This window comes from Sceloporus occidentalis, unplaced genomic scaffold (genome assembly GCF_023333645.1).
Source record: "Sceloporus occidentalis isolate IW3139 unplaced genomic scaffold, rSceOcc1.0.p SCAF_5, whole genome shotgun sequence".
In the NCBI taxonomy this organism is placed as follows: Eukaryota; Metazoa; Chordata; class Lepidosauria; order Squamata; family Phrynosomatidae; genus Sceloporus; species Sceloporus occidentalis.
Genome location: NW_028316985.1, coordinates 1,339,874 through 1,355,871, shown reverse-complemented (window position 1 = coordinate 1,355,871; position 15,998 = coordinate 1,339,874). Strand labels below are relative to the sequence as shown.

At 46.1% G+C, this 15,998-nt stretch overlaps 2 protein-coding genes across 2 annotated transcripts; both read right to left on the bottom strand.

Annotated features, from left to right (window-relative positions):
- Nucleotides 1-3,123: 3,123 nt before the first annotated feature.
- On the bottom strand, nt 3,124-4,151 carry LOC149311512 (olfactory receptor 5V1-like). The gene has a single exon (XM_089526567.1). The coding sequence runs from the start codon at nt 4,123-4,125 to the stop codon at nt 3,124-3,126; it is 1,002 nt and encodes a 333-aa protein (XP_089382693.1). The 5' UTR covers nt 4,126-4,151.
- An 8,917-nt stretch (nt 4,152-13,068) lies between these two features.
- Nucleotides 13,069-15,626, bottom strand: LOC149311511 (olfactory receptor 5V1-like). Its single transcript, XM_089526630.1, has 2 exons — nt 14,719-15,626; nt 13,069-13,108 (listed from the first exon to the last, which is right to left on the bottom strand). The coding sequence occupies exons 1-2, from the start codon at nt 15,624-15,626 to the stop codon at nt 13,069-13,071; spliced, it is 948 nt and encodes a 315-aa protein (XP_089382756.1).
- Between the last annotated feature and the right edge of the window lie 372 nt (nt 15,627-15,998).

Sequence of the window (15,998 nt, the reverse complement as noted above, 5' to 3'; positions counted from 1 at the left end):
CACAGATTTTTGCTATTTTCCAAATGTTATTTGAATCCCTTCCCCTTCTTGAAACTGGACACTCTTGGAGCTAAAGCAGAAAGAGAAAGAAAGCAATGGACACACATGGTCTTTTATTATTATTATTATTATTATTATTATTATTAGTTTAATGGGTTTAGAAAAATTATACATTCCCTCTCCATTTTAAACACTTCTACTACTTGTAGTAGAGACAGAAAGCTTCCACACTCAAGCAATTTGAGATGGTGTTTGGCGCTGACTAAAAATATAGGACCCTGCCCTTATACGAATCAGGCTTTAATGGTCCAGCTGGCCCAATATGATCCGCTCTGACTGGCAGCTGGAGCTCTGCAGGCAAGAGGGCTCCCTAGCCGTCCATGGAGATGCCCAGCCTTGCCACCTGTTGGTCTTCCATCCAGGTGCTTATCTGGCCTGGCCCTGCTTGGCTTCCAGATGCTGGGGTCTATGAACCTAGCAAATAGGTTCATACAGTATAACCACACGATCCCATAGTTGGAAGAGGCCCCAAGGGCCATCCAATCCAACCCTCTTCTGCTATGCAAGAAGACATGATCCAAGCCCTTCCTGTGACAGATGGCCAATGGAGGAGACTCCACCACTCTTCGAGGCAGCATATATTATTATTATTATTATTATTATTATTATTATTATTAGCCTTTATTTATGAAGCGCTGTAAATTTACACAGCGCTGTACATACAATCTTTTTAATTAGATGGTTCCCTGCCCTCAGGCTTGCAATCTAAAAAGACACGGCACAAAGGGAGGAGGGAATGGCGGTGGGGAAGAAGGGGACCAGGCCCAGCAGTTCTTCTCTGCCTCCGAGGCCTGGACCAAGGCAGATGGACTGGAGGGAGGGCTTGGCTTCTTAATGGATAGTTAAAGCGAGGCATCCTGGGGCATCTTCCACTGTCAAACAGCCCTTACTGTCAGGAAGTAAAATTATTATTAATATCTTCATTCTTCTTACAGTCTTCTTTGCATCATAAAATATTCATAATTCCACAAAAGTATAATACTATTAATTGACCACTAATTCATTTCCCCCCTTCCTTCCCCAAGTGCTCCCCATCACCAGAGCCTAATCTCTTCATATTACTCTACTCTCTGAAAGTGCAATTCTTCTGGTGGAAGTAAAACACCTCCCTCTTTTACTAAACCTTTTTGTACAAATATTTTCCATATTGCTTCACAACCATTTCTCTTCATTATTCCTTTTTTTAACCTTAATTCCACATGTTAACCTATCATTAATTGCCATTTATACCAATCTTGTATTTGCAGATCTCCCTGTTCTTTCCACGGCTCTGAGATTACTTCTGCCAGTTCTTTTAGTACCCTTGGATGTAAATGCATCCAACAAATGAGTTAGCCCCAACCAAAAGAGACTCTTTGAATAAGTCGTTGAATGATGAGTCAATACATAAGTAAATTGCACAGAGACAGAGGATTAATTCTACTTTTACTTTACAATTGTATCTTCTTTCTCATTTTGTTCTTAAAATATTGGACTAAAGTGGTGGTAGAGACGCAGCACTAATATAGTCAGGGGCCTGTCTGAAGTCTAAGTGGATCTTCTTATGGGTGGATCCCCTTATGGCAAGGCAATACATTAGCCTAAATCCTATCAGAAGCCCAGTGTCATGGCCAGGGACGAGGAGGATTTGGAGGACGAGGAGGAGGACTTGGCCCCTCAGGTGCAGGGGAACCTGAGGCTGAGCTAGGCCCCAGCTCTGCTCTCCCAGCTCCTGGAGAGTTGGCTCAGCCTGGCCCTAGCCCTGTTGGATCCCCTCCAATGGACCCTGTGGCTCAGCAGCCCAGCCTTTCCCTAGCACAGGTTCCAGGCCTGGGAGACATAGAGGAGCAAGATACTGAGGTACCTAGCTTCAGCCAAAGAAGGACAGAAAGGGCATGCCTTCGGCGTTCCCGAAGGTTAGCTGAGAAATACTCATTAATCACCCAGCAGCTGCGACAGGGAACTGGCCTGATATAAACACCTGGCAGACGCCGAGCCTCTTAGTCAGAGTCTATCTGCATTTCTTTGGTGAAAGCTGCCCTCTCTGACTCACTTGGACTTTGTTGCTGGACTCCTTGCTTCCTAGACCTCAGATAGACCTAGATCTCTTTACCTTGGACCAGACTCGTTGACCTATTCTCTGGCACTCTGGAACCCTGGACTGGCTTTTGGTTTTGCTCCATTACACACTGGACTGGTATTGTGCTTTCGGAACTATATCTTTGCTGCTATAAAGCCTTGCTTTTCTTTACCTTTGCTTGGCACACTCTTATCAGCTGTTCGTTGGCAGCTTTCCCGGACACCAGAGTAGACCCTTGAACCAGTTAGACTTTCCTATGTGTTGACTCCCCATAAAACAGCTGGTTCACATGAACATAAATCCCATTGGATGCCGAAAGTAGAGTAGATCCTTGAACCAGTTAGATTTTCCTATGTGTCGACTCCAAAGTTCAACAGTTGATTTGGTTGGTCTACTCTAGATGGGAGAAACCAAGAGGATTTGGAACATGACAGCTAAGCAGCTGCCCAAACTGGAAGATATTGGCATTGGTGAAAGGGATGCCGCGAGAGGCCCAATCCCAGCATGCCCTTTGCGACTTGTGGGGGAATGAGTATCCCTCTGAGGAGGGCAATATTTACCAAAATTAATAAAATAGAAATATAGCCAATATGTTTTATAGTTAGAATGTCTGGAGTTGGATGAGAATGAAATTGGGGAAAGGACTGTTTATGTGACAGATAACAGAATCGGTCAGGAAGGCTTCTTCATGGCATCCAAGCTTTGTTTATTGCCCAAGGGGTGCCTGGATGTCTGCAATCCCCCAAAACAAGGAATGCCATGCTGGGACAGTGAGTGAAAACAGTCCTGATAAGAGAATTGATGATGGAATGTATGGTTTTTGTAACCAATGATTGAATGAGGGGTTCCTATGTTTAATTCTATGTAGCCAATCAATGTATAACTTGGAAATTCTTTGTCTGAATCCCTATAAAAAGGAATGCCACTTGTTGAAGGGGGGCTTCAGACCTTTGGAAAATATACCTCTGAAGCCAGCCACCTAATAAAAATTGCTGAACTTCCATTCACTTCTTGGGCTCCCTGGAGTTGTCTTTCTGAAATACCTGCAATATTTGCAACACCTCTTTCTGGCTGCCCAACCAGAGCTTCCTCAGGGCCTCCTTCACCTCTTTGTTGCGGAGGCTGTAGATGAGGGGGTTGAGCATTGGGGTGATGATACAATACAAGGTGGAGATCAGGGTGTCCATCTCCAGAGAATAGCCAGCACTGGGGCGGTTATAGTTCACATTTGCCATCCCAAAGTAGATGATGACCACAACCAGGTGGGCACCACAGGTAGAGAAGGCTTTTTGTCTTCCGGTGTTGGAGCGGATCCTCAAGATGGCCGATAGGATGTAGACATAGGAGATGACCACTAACAAGAAGGGGCTGAGCCCCACAAAAACGCTTGCCGCATGAAGGGCCATTTCGTTAACGTTAGTGTCGCTGCAGGCAATTTTCAGAAGTGGGGGGACATCACAGAAGATGTGGTCAATGCGGTTGGCCCCACAGAAGGACAGATTGGTGGCCAGTGTGGTGTGAATGGCGGAGTCCAGGATGCCCCAGATCCACGAAGCGGTTGCCAGAGGGATGCACACCTTCTTGCTCATGAGGTGAGAGTAGCGCAAGGGCTCACAAATGGCGGCATAGCGGTCGTAGGCCATGACGGTCAGCAGTGCGCACTCGGACCCTGCACAGGTCATCAGGAAGAACATTTGAGCCATGCACTGGTTGTAGGAAATGGTGTGTCTCTGGCGCAAGAGGTTCACCAGGATCTTGGGGACGGTGACGGAGGAGTAGCAAAGGTCCAAGCAGGAGAGCTGGCTGAGGAAGAAGTACATGGGGCTGTGAAGGCGGGAGTCCAGCTGGATGAGGGTGAATATGAGAGAGTTGCCCACCATGGAGATGAGGTAGATGAGAAGGAAGAGGAGGAAGAGGAAGGCCTGGCCGTGGGGAACGGAGGAGAAGCCCAGGAAGATGAATTCGGTCACAACGGCTGTCTGATTGCCACCGTCTTTGGGCTCCATTGCGTTCAGCTCTGAGGAAAGGGAGCCAGAAGAAGCAAAGTTTGCTTATTCTTTGCAAAATTGGTAGTGATCCTCTTGACTAATAATAATAACAGTAGTAATAATAATAATAATAATAATAATAATAATAATAATAATAATAATAATAATATACTAATACATTTTATTTATAGCCTGCCTCTCCCTGTGGATCGAGGCGGGTTGGAACAAACAGAATAATAATACAATCTACAATTAAAATTCGCATTTCTAATTAATACCCTCCCCCAACCCCTCTCCCAATCATAAGAATAATAAACTAAAACAATAACAATATAAAATAAACTGCAATATAAAATACTAAGTAAAAGGGGAAAAATAAAAATTAGCTGAAATTGAAAGTAATTGGAGGTGAGACTTCTATCATTCTAGCAGGGCATCAATAACAGCGGAGAGGAGGCTAATCTAGAAAGGCTGCAGGACGAAATCGGTCTTAACAGCCTTTTGAAAGGCTTCTAAGGTGGTAATATGGCGGATCTCCTCCGGCAGGTCGTTCCAGAGCCTAGGAGCAGCAGAGGAAAAAGTCCTCTGGTTTACCGCAGCCAATCTGGTCTTCTTAGGCTGTAGTAAACTCATCCCAGAGGACCTGTGCACAGGGTGGGTTGTACGGAAGAAGGTAATGCCACAAATAAGCTGGACCCAGTCCATGAAGGGCTTTAAAGGTCATCCCCTTGGACTGCAAATAGGGAGCCAATGGAGAGATTTTAAGATAAGTGTTTTATGAGCACCTCTAGCTGTTTCAGTAACTAGTTTGGCTGGCATATTTTGGACTAATTGTAGTCTCCGGACTAGACACAAGGGTAGCCCCATGTAGAGCACATTGCAGAAGTCGAGTCATGCGGTTACCAGCGCATGTACCACACTTCCCAGATCCCCCAGTTCCAGGAAAGGGCACAGCTGACGTATCAGCTGAAGCTGATAACAGGCACTCCTGACCGTTGCATTTATCTGATTTGATATATGAAGTAATGAATCTAGAAGAACCTCCAGACTGTGAACACAGTCCTTTAGGGGAGGTGTGACCCCATCCAGGACTGGTTGACATATCCTTATACCTGGGTTAGGGGTTCTGACAGCAAGTACCTCCTTCTTATCTGGATTCAGTTTCAGTCTGTTTTTCCTCGTCCAGTCCATTACTGCCTTAAGGCATTCATCGAAAGGAGAGGTGCCATCCTTGGCCAGAACTATCATCCGAGGAATGGAGAGGTATATCTGGGTGTCATCAGCATACTGATAAGACCCGCCCCATGTCTCCGGATGATCTCTCCCAGCAGCTTCATATATATATTAAATAACATTGGGGACAGAATGGCACCTTGAGGGATACCCGATTTGGGCTCTCTTTTAGAAGAGTAACTGTCCCCAAATATCACTCTTTGGAATCTACCCGAGAGATAGGATCGGAACCATTGCAATGCAATGCCCCTGACTCCCAACTCTCTCAGGCGTTCAAAAAGGATGTCATGATCAATGGTGTCAAAAGCTGCTGAAAGGTCGGAAAGTACCAACAGGGTCATGCTTCCCCTGTCAATGCCTAGACGAAGATCATCAGCCAAGGCAGCCATGGCAGTCTCAGCTCCATATCCTGCCCTAAAGCTGGTTTGAAATGGATCCAGATAATTAGTTTCATCCAAAACTACTTGGAGATGAAGAGCAACTTCCCGCTCAATCACTTTGGTAAAAAATGGAGGATGTGAAACTGGCCCATTGTTGTTCATGTCCAGGGGGTCTAGGGAAGGATTTTTTTCAGAAGCGGCTTCACAACCGCTTCTTCTACACAAGTTGGAAACTGGCCTTCTCTAAGAGATGCATTCATAATACATGTCATATACATCACTATGGTATCTCCCTCCTGGACTACCAACCATGAAGGGCAAGGAACGAGGGGCATGTTGTCTTCCTCATACTACCAAGAAGTTTGTCCATGTCCTCAGTACTCACAGACTCAAACCGATCCAGATTATTGATCGATTCTGTTATAAGACTGGCGTCCAAGTTGGCTCTTATTTGAGAGATTTTATCTGCAAAATAGTTGTTAAATGTGTCACAGCAGGCTGTTGTAGAATGTAGCAATGGGTCCTGGGTGGTGGGCAACTTTGCCACTCTAGCAAGAATGAAGACTTTATGTTCAGCTTATTAAAGATGTGAGCTACTGCAGATTTTTGTGAGAGGAGCCATTGCTGGGCACCCTTTGGATTTGGACGGTCAATTACAAATCTGCCAGACAGTTGCACTGTCTAACCCATCTTTTACTAGCTTGTTTCCAAGGATATCATGTCAAAAGTCTTTCTGAAACCAAGATATGCTATATCCAGAGCATTCCCTTCATCTATCAAGCTTGTGACTCTATCAAAGAAAAAGAAAAAAGAGAGAGAGATGATGATGATGTCTGGCATGACTTGTCTCCATCAAGAAAGCCATGCTTATCCTAAGTTTGCAAGACCTGAGGAGGGTTGGCAGGAACAGAGTCCCTTGGAGGGTCTCACATTCATCAGGTTGCCATAAGCCAAAACCAACATGATGGCACATGACAATGCCATGAGCAAATCTCTGCTCCTCTTCCTTTCCCATGAACCTGCTTCCTTTTCTTTCAAAGCCATCTAACTGCATAACTATTGTAGTATATATTTATGGAAGCCAGGAGACTTATTCTGCATTGTGTGAAGCTGGATTTGAGTTGTGTGCATGTGTGTGCATGGCAGAAGTATTTGCAAGATCTACAGTCAAGCCATTAGAAGAAGGCATGCATTGCGGGCAATGTCGACCAGAAAGAATCCCTCCATAGCAGACTATTTTAAAGCTTTCATTGCCTGCAAGGAAACAGGAATTGTCTCCTGCTGGTAGTTGCAAATCAACCTGAGGTTGAAGGCTTTCATGGCCAGCATCCATAGTTTTTTGTGGGTTTTTTGGGCTCTGTGGCCATGTTCTAGAAGAGTTTATTCCTGATGTTTTGCCAGCATCTGTGGCTGGCATTCTCTAAAGATGCCACCAAAGAAACTGGGGTTATTTTACAGTGAACCAGATTTATTTTCATTCTGTTATTTAAGCACCATTCACAATAGCCTGAATCCTATGAGTTAATTCCAATTAGAAGAGACCCATTGAACTGAATGGATTATAAAGGAGTCTGCAAGTATCTAGATGACAGCGCAATGTTTAGGAGACGCCTAAGAAGAAATCCTGCCAAACTAATCTTAATATCTTTTTTTAAAAAATTGGGTCACTGGTTTAGAAGAAAGTTGGGGTTCTCTAGTTCTCATTTATCTCGATTTCAGCAAAGCATTGCACAAATTCTCCCCAGATACGTTGATAAGCAAACTGATGAAAGGCGGAATAAATGGGTACACTGTCAGATGGATCCATAATTTGTTGGAAGACAATGCTTAAGAATTGTCATCAATGGCTGCACTTAAATGGGAAGGAGGTCTTGAGTTGAGTCTTGCAGGGACCTTGTCAAATGCCTTACCAAAATCAAGGTATGCTATATCCACAGCATTCCCTTCATCTACTAAACTGTACATTTGACAGGCTATTTTTATCAGTGACATAGATGAAAGGGAGGAAGGAATCCTTATCAGGTTTGCAGTTGACACAAACTGGGATGAATGGCTAACATGCCAGAAGATAGGAAGAGAATTCAAACAAACTTTCATAAACTAGAAAACTGGGCTGAACCTCATCGAATGAAGAAATGCAAAATCCTGTATTAGATCCAGAAAAACCATATATGCAGGTATAGGATGGGGGATAGTCAGCTCAGCAATGGCCCATGTGAAAAGGAGTTTGGGATTATGGTGGAGCATAAGATGAACATGACCCAGCAGTGTGATAGTGCAGCAAAGAAGGTGAATGCTATTTTAGCCTGCATTATTAGAAGCATAGATTCAAAGTCAAGGAATCAATAGTCCCACTATATTCTGCACTGGTTTGGCCTCATCTGAAGTTTAGCATTCAATTCTGGGTGCCTCATTTTAGGACAGATATAGACAAACTGGAGCAGGTTTGGAGAAGGGCAACAAGGATGAGAATAAGGATGGAGAACAAAACCTAGAAGGAGAGGCTGAAGGAGTTGGGCATGATGGTGATAATAATAATATTAATAATACTTACAGTAAGTTAAGATCAGACATTCATGTCAAGGGACTACCTTTACCTTTACCTGTACTACTAAAAATAAGGTCAGAAGGTGAGGAGCAAGCAGAGAACAGCAGGAGACCGGGGACACTTTGCAATAGAGTTGGAGCGTAGAATTACTCACCTCCATACTCTAAGTCATTTTAAAACATTCACATTTTAAAACAGGCCAATAGTCCCTCTCTGTTCTGCACTGGTCAGGACTCATCCGAAGTCTTGCATTCAGTTCTAGGCACCTTATTTTAGGACAGATTTGGAGCAGGTTCAGAGAAGGGCAACAAGGATAATAAGAGCGATGGAGAACAAAACCTTGGAAGAGAGGCTGAAGGAGTTGGGCACATTCAGCTTGGAGAAGAGAAGATGGGGTGTGTGTGTGTGACATGAAGGCCCCCTTGGAATACCTCAAGGGTTGCCCCAGAGAGGATGGGGTAGGTTTGCCCTCTGCTGCCCCAGAGAGGAGGACCAGGTCCAATGGTCTGACATTCCCAGGGAATAGATTTCGATTTGAACATTGTATTGGAACTCCTTGAGAGCGAGAGTGGTTTGGCAATGGGACCAATTGCTGAGAGACCTGCTAGGGATGTTTGAGCTGGACATCTTGCACACAGCCCTGCAGTCAATGCAAGATGTCCAGCTCAAGCATCCCTAGCAGGTAGCTGTCCAGCCTCTTTTGGGGAGATGTCCAGAGACCCCCAACACCTCTCTCAGCAATTGGTCCCATTGCCAAACCACTCTCACTCTCAAGAAGTTCCATATAATGTTCAAATCAAAATCTATTCCCCGGGAATGTCAGACCATTGGATTTGGTCCTCCTCTTTAACTGGACATCTTGCATTGACCGGAGGAGAGCTGTGTGGGGACTTGGGGGCCTATGGGGCTCTTTCCATCTCTAGGATTCTATGATTCTGGGAATTGTCTGTTAACTAGTGGGGCAACACACAACTAAATCCCATTGATTCAATAGGGTTATTTTATTTAGACTAACCACAGGATTCAGGCTGATACTGGACAAGAGCTATTTCAAAATATGAATGTTTTAAAATGAATTAGAGTATATAGGAGAATAATTTTATGTTCCAATGCTATTGCAAAGTGGCCCAGATCTCCTGCTGTTTTCTGCTTGCTCCTCACCTTCTGGCCCTATTTATTGTTGTTATTATTACAATTATTGCTATTATTAGGTTGCCCTTTTCTCAGTTGGAGCTTCGAGACAGCTTACCAAAGTTAAAACAAGCACCATTCAAAATTAACAGCATGCAAACATTAAAAAGCAAATAAAACATGGTAAAATTAAAACCAGTTAAAACAAAGTAAATGGCACCACCATCACCACCAACAACAACTACAAGGGAACTAAATGTCTGGCACATTATGAAAGGCCTGTTTCCCCTAGAAAATCTTATTTTCAGAGGTTTGCTGGAATAAAGTTTTTAACTTGCTTGAGGAAGATGGGATGGGAAGTGCCAGCCTAGCCTTCCAAGGAAGGGACTTCCATAGTGTTTGGAGAGGACCACCAAGAAGGTCCTGTCTGCCGCGTCCCCATCAGACGATGTACCTGGGAAGGTGGTGAGATGGAGGGAAGAGCCTCTTCTACCTGTTGGATGAACCCTAGTAGCTACTCTGGGTTCAGTCTCTGGTGCTCTTGGTCCTTCCAGCAAACCCTGGTGAGGAAAGCCAGGCTCCCAGGAGCAGAAGGAGGATTGAATGGAGAGGAAGATGACGGATCGCCTCCTTCTCCAGGTTGGAGGACAACCAAAGGGACCCTCAGGTTCTGGCCCCAGCTGGGTCTCTTTAATTTCTTCTTGCTCCCCCCTTTTAGACATCAACCCTCCCCCCAAACCTGGCTGTTTTCTGTCTGTCTCTGTCATGCACCAAGACAAATAAGAAGGTTTTTAATTAGATGCATTGAGAGGCCTCCAGAGATCCTTTTTGCACCACAAGGCTTTGAAGGTTTGAAAACAGCACTTTCTCCCTCTGGATTTTCTGGCCGGAAAGTTTGGAACCAAGAACAGAAAGATGGAGGCCCAGGTGGGGAAGGAAGGCAGGACCAGGACCAGGACCAGGACCAGGACCAGGACCAGGACCAGGACCAGGACCAGAACCAGAACGGCCCATCTAGCAGCTCTCAGGGCAGAACCAAATCTCCTTTGCTTTGCAAAAGTCCAGGATGGTACTTGAGAGCTCAGCTGGACATCTTTGGACATGACGAAGGGAAGAGACCCCAAGAAAGGACATCCAATCCAACCCCCTTCTGCCATGCAGGAAGACATGATCCAAGCCAGTGGTCCCTTTAAGAGATTTTTGACTTCAGTTCCCAGAAGCATCAGCCATGTTGGCCAATAGCCTGGGATTCTGGGAGCTGAAGTCCAAAATCCCTTAAAGAGGACAGTTTGGGGAACCACTGCTCCAAGCCCTCTCTGAGACAGATGGCCTCCCAGCTGCTCCTTAAGAACCTCCAATGGAGGAGACTCCACCAGCCTCCGAGGCAACAGCATATTCCACTGTTGAACAGCTCTTACCATTAGGAAGTTCTTCCTAACGTTTAGGTGGAATCTCTTTTCCTGGAGCTTGCATCTGTTACTCTGTGTCCTAGCTTGCTCCATCCTCAACATGACATCCCTTCAGATATTAACCTTCTCTTCTCCAGGCTAAACATCCCCAGCTCTTGAAGCCACTCTTCATAGGGTTTGGTGGCTTCCAGACCTGCCACCATTTTGGTTGCCCTCCTCTGGACACACTTCAGCTTGTCCACATCCCTCTTGAATTATGGTACCCAGAACTGTGTCTATGATACAGTAATTCTGTGACCAAGGTGGGCCCTCGGTACAAAGGAACGGTGGGAAAAGGTGGAGAAAGCATGGCCGATAAGACACAGGCAACCCCCAGGGCTCTTTTGGTGGACCCCAAGGATAAAAACAAAATGTGGATTACCTCCCCCATCGTTTTTATTCCTTTTCTTTTATTTTGCCCTCAAATGCCACTTAGGAGGAATGGAGGACCTTTTTGGCTTTTCCCTCTCACTGGCCATTTTAGTTTGAGGAGAGGCCTCCTTTCAAAGCAAGAAGTAAACTCTGCTTTGCTCCCAATGATTTCTTTTTACAAGCATCCCGACTCCTGAGCCAAACATCCATGAGCCATAATGGAAGTAAATAAAGCCAAAAAATGATAGCAGGCTGGAGAGCGCTCCTTTCTTGCTTCATACTGACATGTTTTGTAAATTGCTTTCAGCAATGGGACTTAGCTATGAGCAGACTATTCAACATTGGAGTCAGTGACTTTACTTCCCTTCAGACCAACATACAGAATCTGAGGCTGTATTTTCATTCTTTAATTACTTTAATTTTTTTACCTGTATTTGTTTTAATTCTTGTTTCTTTGTTTTTAATAGGTTTGTTTTGGTTAATTTATGTTACACCGATAACAGTTTAGAAAACCAAGTCTAGGAAAGCTTATGATGCTACAACTCCTTTCGCTCAGGTGCTACAAGATCCCTTTGCATACTGATATTTTCTATACTATTTTGACGATGTCCCCAAGTTCCTCTCCAAAGATACATGCAGTAATATTTAACATTAAAACCTACAGTCGTAATACAAAATTACAATGTTGAAAGTGCTACTTCATACAGCCCAATCCAATCTTTCGTCTCCCAGGTATTTAAACGATCCAAATCGTTATGAAATTGTATTTTTCTTTCTTTCCTTTAACCATTTGGGCTTTATTAGTTCATCAAAACTAATTGCCATGCCCTATTTGTTTTAATGTTGGTTACATCCAATGGCTGGAAGAAAGGCAGGAATGATGTATGCACACAAAAGGATAGATAGATGGGTTGGTGGATGGATAGAGGGATTGGTGGACAGACAGACAGACAGGATAAACAAGCAACCCAAGGCTTTATTGGAGGAGAGTCTATCGCCCGTCTCAGCTATTCTCTATGATTCTCTAGCCTTTTTTCTGGTTGTAAGCATGACCCTCCGCTCCACTCTGGACCCAAAACAAACTCCAACTCCCAGAATTCCATAGCCTTGAGCCAGGGCAGTTAAACCAGTGGGTTATCTCTCCAGTGTGGATGCAGCCTAGGAAGAACTTCCTGAGAGCAAGAGCTGTTCAATGGTGGAAGGCGCTGGCTCAGAAAGTGGTGGAGTCTCCTTCTTTGGAGGCTGTTTTTAAACAGGGAACGGGTGGCCATCTGTCCCAGGGAGGGCTTGGATGGTGTCTTCCTGCATGGCAGAATGGGGTTGGATTGGATGGCCTCTGAGGGTCTCTTCCAGCTCTAGGATTCTATGCTTTTATGGTTCATGGTATATGCAGAATTGTCCTCCATCCCCACATTTCAAATTAGGGCCCAAACAGACAGGCCAAAATAAAGGTACTTCGGGTCACTTTGGAGGTGTGCTGTTTAAATGACACTCGTATCTTAAGAGTCCATAAGCTGTGCCGAGGCTAAGCTCCAGTCCTTCTGGCCTCTTAGGACACATGCATCATTTAAACAGCATACTTCCAAAGTGACCCGAAGCAGCTTTATTTTGGCCTGTCTGTTTGGGCCCAGAGTTGATTCTCTTCCTGTTAGGCTTTTTCATTGGCCACCTTTCACAGCCATACCTAGAAATCAGAAATGCCATGGTAAGTAGATCACTGGAGGAAATTTAATGAAGTTCATTAAAACGGTGAAAGGTCTGGAAACCATGCCCTATGAGGAACGCCTTAGGGAGCTGGGTATGTTTAGCCTGGAGAAAAGAAGGTTAAGAGGTGATATGATAGCCCTATTTAAATATTTGAAGGGATGTCATATTGAGGAGGGAGCAAGCTTGTTTTCTGCTGCTCCAGAGACTAGGGCCCAGAGCAATGGATGCAAGTGACAGGAAAAGAGATTCCACCTAAACATTAGGAGGAATTTCCTGAGAGTAAGGGCTGTTCGACAGTGGAACACACTCCTTCCTCGGAGTGTAGTGGGGTCTCCCTCCTTGGAGGTCTTCAAACGGAGGCTGGATGGCCATCTGTCGGGGATGCTTTGATTTGGATTTCCTGCATGGCAGAATGGGGTTGGACTGGATGGCCCTTGCAGTCTCTTCCAACTCTATAGCCCTTATCAGATGAGTCTGGAACTGGGGGTCTTCAGCACTGGGCGGTTCGAATTCACGTTATTTCGCACAATACCATCATACCAGCATTCGAATGGCCCAATCCGAACTCACGTGAATGCGCGAGATGCCGAACTGAATGCGTACTGGCTCCTCTTTTTGGAGCGTGTTGGCCAGTGCGCTGATAAGGGGATTGGCAATATCCTGGATTGGGGCTCTGTTCGATCTCAGTGCGAATGGCTCTGGTGTGACTACCCAATCCTGAATTCCATCGCAAGACCCCCAGATTCCAATTTTAACTTCCGGTGGGTCTTTCCTCTTGCCGGTTCCAGGGAAGCGGGGGGGGGGGCGGTTCCAGCGGCCTCCTCCTCCTCCTCCCGGCTTGGGAGCCAGCATAAGCTGCATCCCAAGAAGGGAAGAGGCGCGGGGGGCCGCTGGAATCGTGGTTCCGGCAGCCTCCTCCTCCTCCTCCTCCCGGCTTGGGAGCCAGCATAGGCTGCATCCCAAGAAGGGAAGAGGCGCGGGGGCCGCTGGAACGGCGGCGATCGCCGCGATTCTAGCGGCCCCACGCCTGTTCCCTTCTTGGGATGCAGCTTATGCTGGCTCCCAAGCCGGGAGGAGGAGGAGGAAAAAAGCATCCCCATTTACTTAGATGGCCATCCAGCCTCTTTGACAGCCGCTGGAACTGGTCCTCCCCCCCCCCCCCCCCCCAGAATACATATTCACACACTCACACACACACACGTACAACCGGGCATTGCTAATTTGTTGCAAGGGAAGGTCATGGTAACGTTAAAACCAAGCAGGAATGTAGAGAGGAAACAGAGAGGAATGTAGAGAGGGCACGTTGTATCGCGATTGTTAATGTGCATGAGCTGGCTCTCCAGCTGTTTACCGGGCTGTCATGACGTGACCTCCCCTTTCACCCCGGAAGCGTTTAAGGTCGCAACCCATGCAGGGCACCACTGAGCATGTGCGAGGGGGCCGATACGAATCGGCCAATCCTCATGTTGAGCACCGGTGTGACAAAACATTCTGCACTGAATGCACTTCGCGCGAATGCGTATTGGCCAATTTGAATCATGCCAATTCGGAGGGGCTCCCAGGTATGATGGTATTGTGCGAAATAACGTGAATTCGAACCGCCCAGTGCTGAAGACCCCCAGTTCCAGACTCATCTGATAAGGGCTTATGATTCTATGATTCACCCAGCAGATTGTCATTGCTTACTAATGCAAGGTGTGCAGGTGTGTTGGAGAAAAGAAGTGTGATGCCAAAGTGGAGCTACCACTTCCACCAGGTGGAAGTATATCCCTTCCTCTGTCTCTCCAGCAACTTCTGCAGGGCTCCCTTCACCTCTTTGTTGCGGAGGCTGTAAATGAGGGGGTTGAGCATTGGGGTGATGACGCAATACAACACGGAGATCAGGGTGTCAATCTCCAAAGAGTAGCCGGCGCTGGGACGGTTGTAGTTCAGGTTTATCATCCCATAGTAAATGGTCACCACAGTCATATGAGCCGCACAGGTAGAGAAGGCCTTGCGTCTGCTGGTGTTGGAGCGGATTCGCAAGATGGCCGACAGGATGTAGACGTAGGACAAGACAATGAACAAGAAAGGGCTCAAGCCCATGAAGATGCTAGCCAGGTGGAGCGTGATCTCATTGACATAGGTGTCGCTGCAGGCGATTTTCAGGAGAGGCGGGACGTCGCAGAAGATGTGGTCGATGCGGTTGGCCCCACAGAAAGACAAGTTGGTAGCCAGCGCAGTGTGAATGACCGAGTCGAGAAGGCCCCAGAGCCAACAGGCCACAGCAAGAGGGATGCGCACCTGGCTGCTCATCAGCTTACTATACCTCAATGGCTGGCAAATGGCTGCATAGCGGTCGTAGGCCATGATGGCCAGCAGCGCGCATTCGGAGCCTGCAAACGTCATCAGGAAGAACATCTGGGCCATGCAATGGTTGTATGAAATGGTCTGTCTCTGGTGCCAGAAATTCACCAGGATCTTGGGGACAGTGACGGACGAGTAGCAAAGGTCCAAGCAGGAGAGATGGCTGAGGAAAAAATACATGGGGCTGTGAAGGCGGGAATCCAGCTGGATGAGGGTTATGATGGCCGTGTTTCCAAAGATGGTAGCCAAGTAGATGGCGAGGAACACAAAGAAGAGGTAGATGTGGCCATGTGAGACACCTGAGAAACCCAGGAAGACAAACTCTGCCACCTGTGTCTGGTTGCTGGCGTCCATGGGGCTCACAATGCAAATCTGTGGAAGGAAAAAGAAGGGAAAATAGAAAACATTGCAGCAGGATGGAGGATCCTTCTGCCATCTGCATGTATCCTGTCTTCCCTCTTTGATTCTATGATTCTATATCCCATATTAGCACAAAGAGAGATATGGGCTATTAAGACTGAAATTCTACTGATGACATACATGTGCATCACCTGGGGATACACATGTGCAGCTCCTTTTGTTAGTAGTAGTGAAAGGAGAAATTTTCCTGTTCAAGACCCACTACTCCCATCCCGCATTTTCCAGGTGCTAATCTGTTCTGCAATGAGTAATAAAGACATTTGCAAAACATATCAGTACGAAGCATGAAACAGGCACTATCCAGCA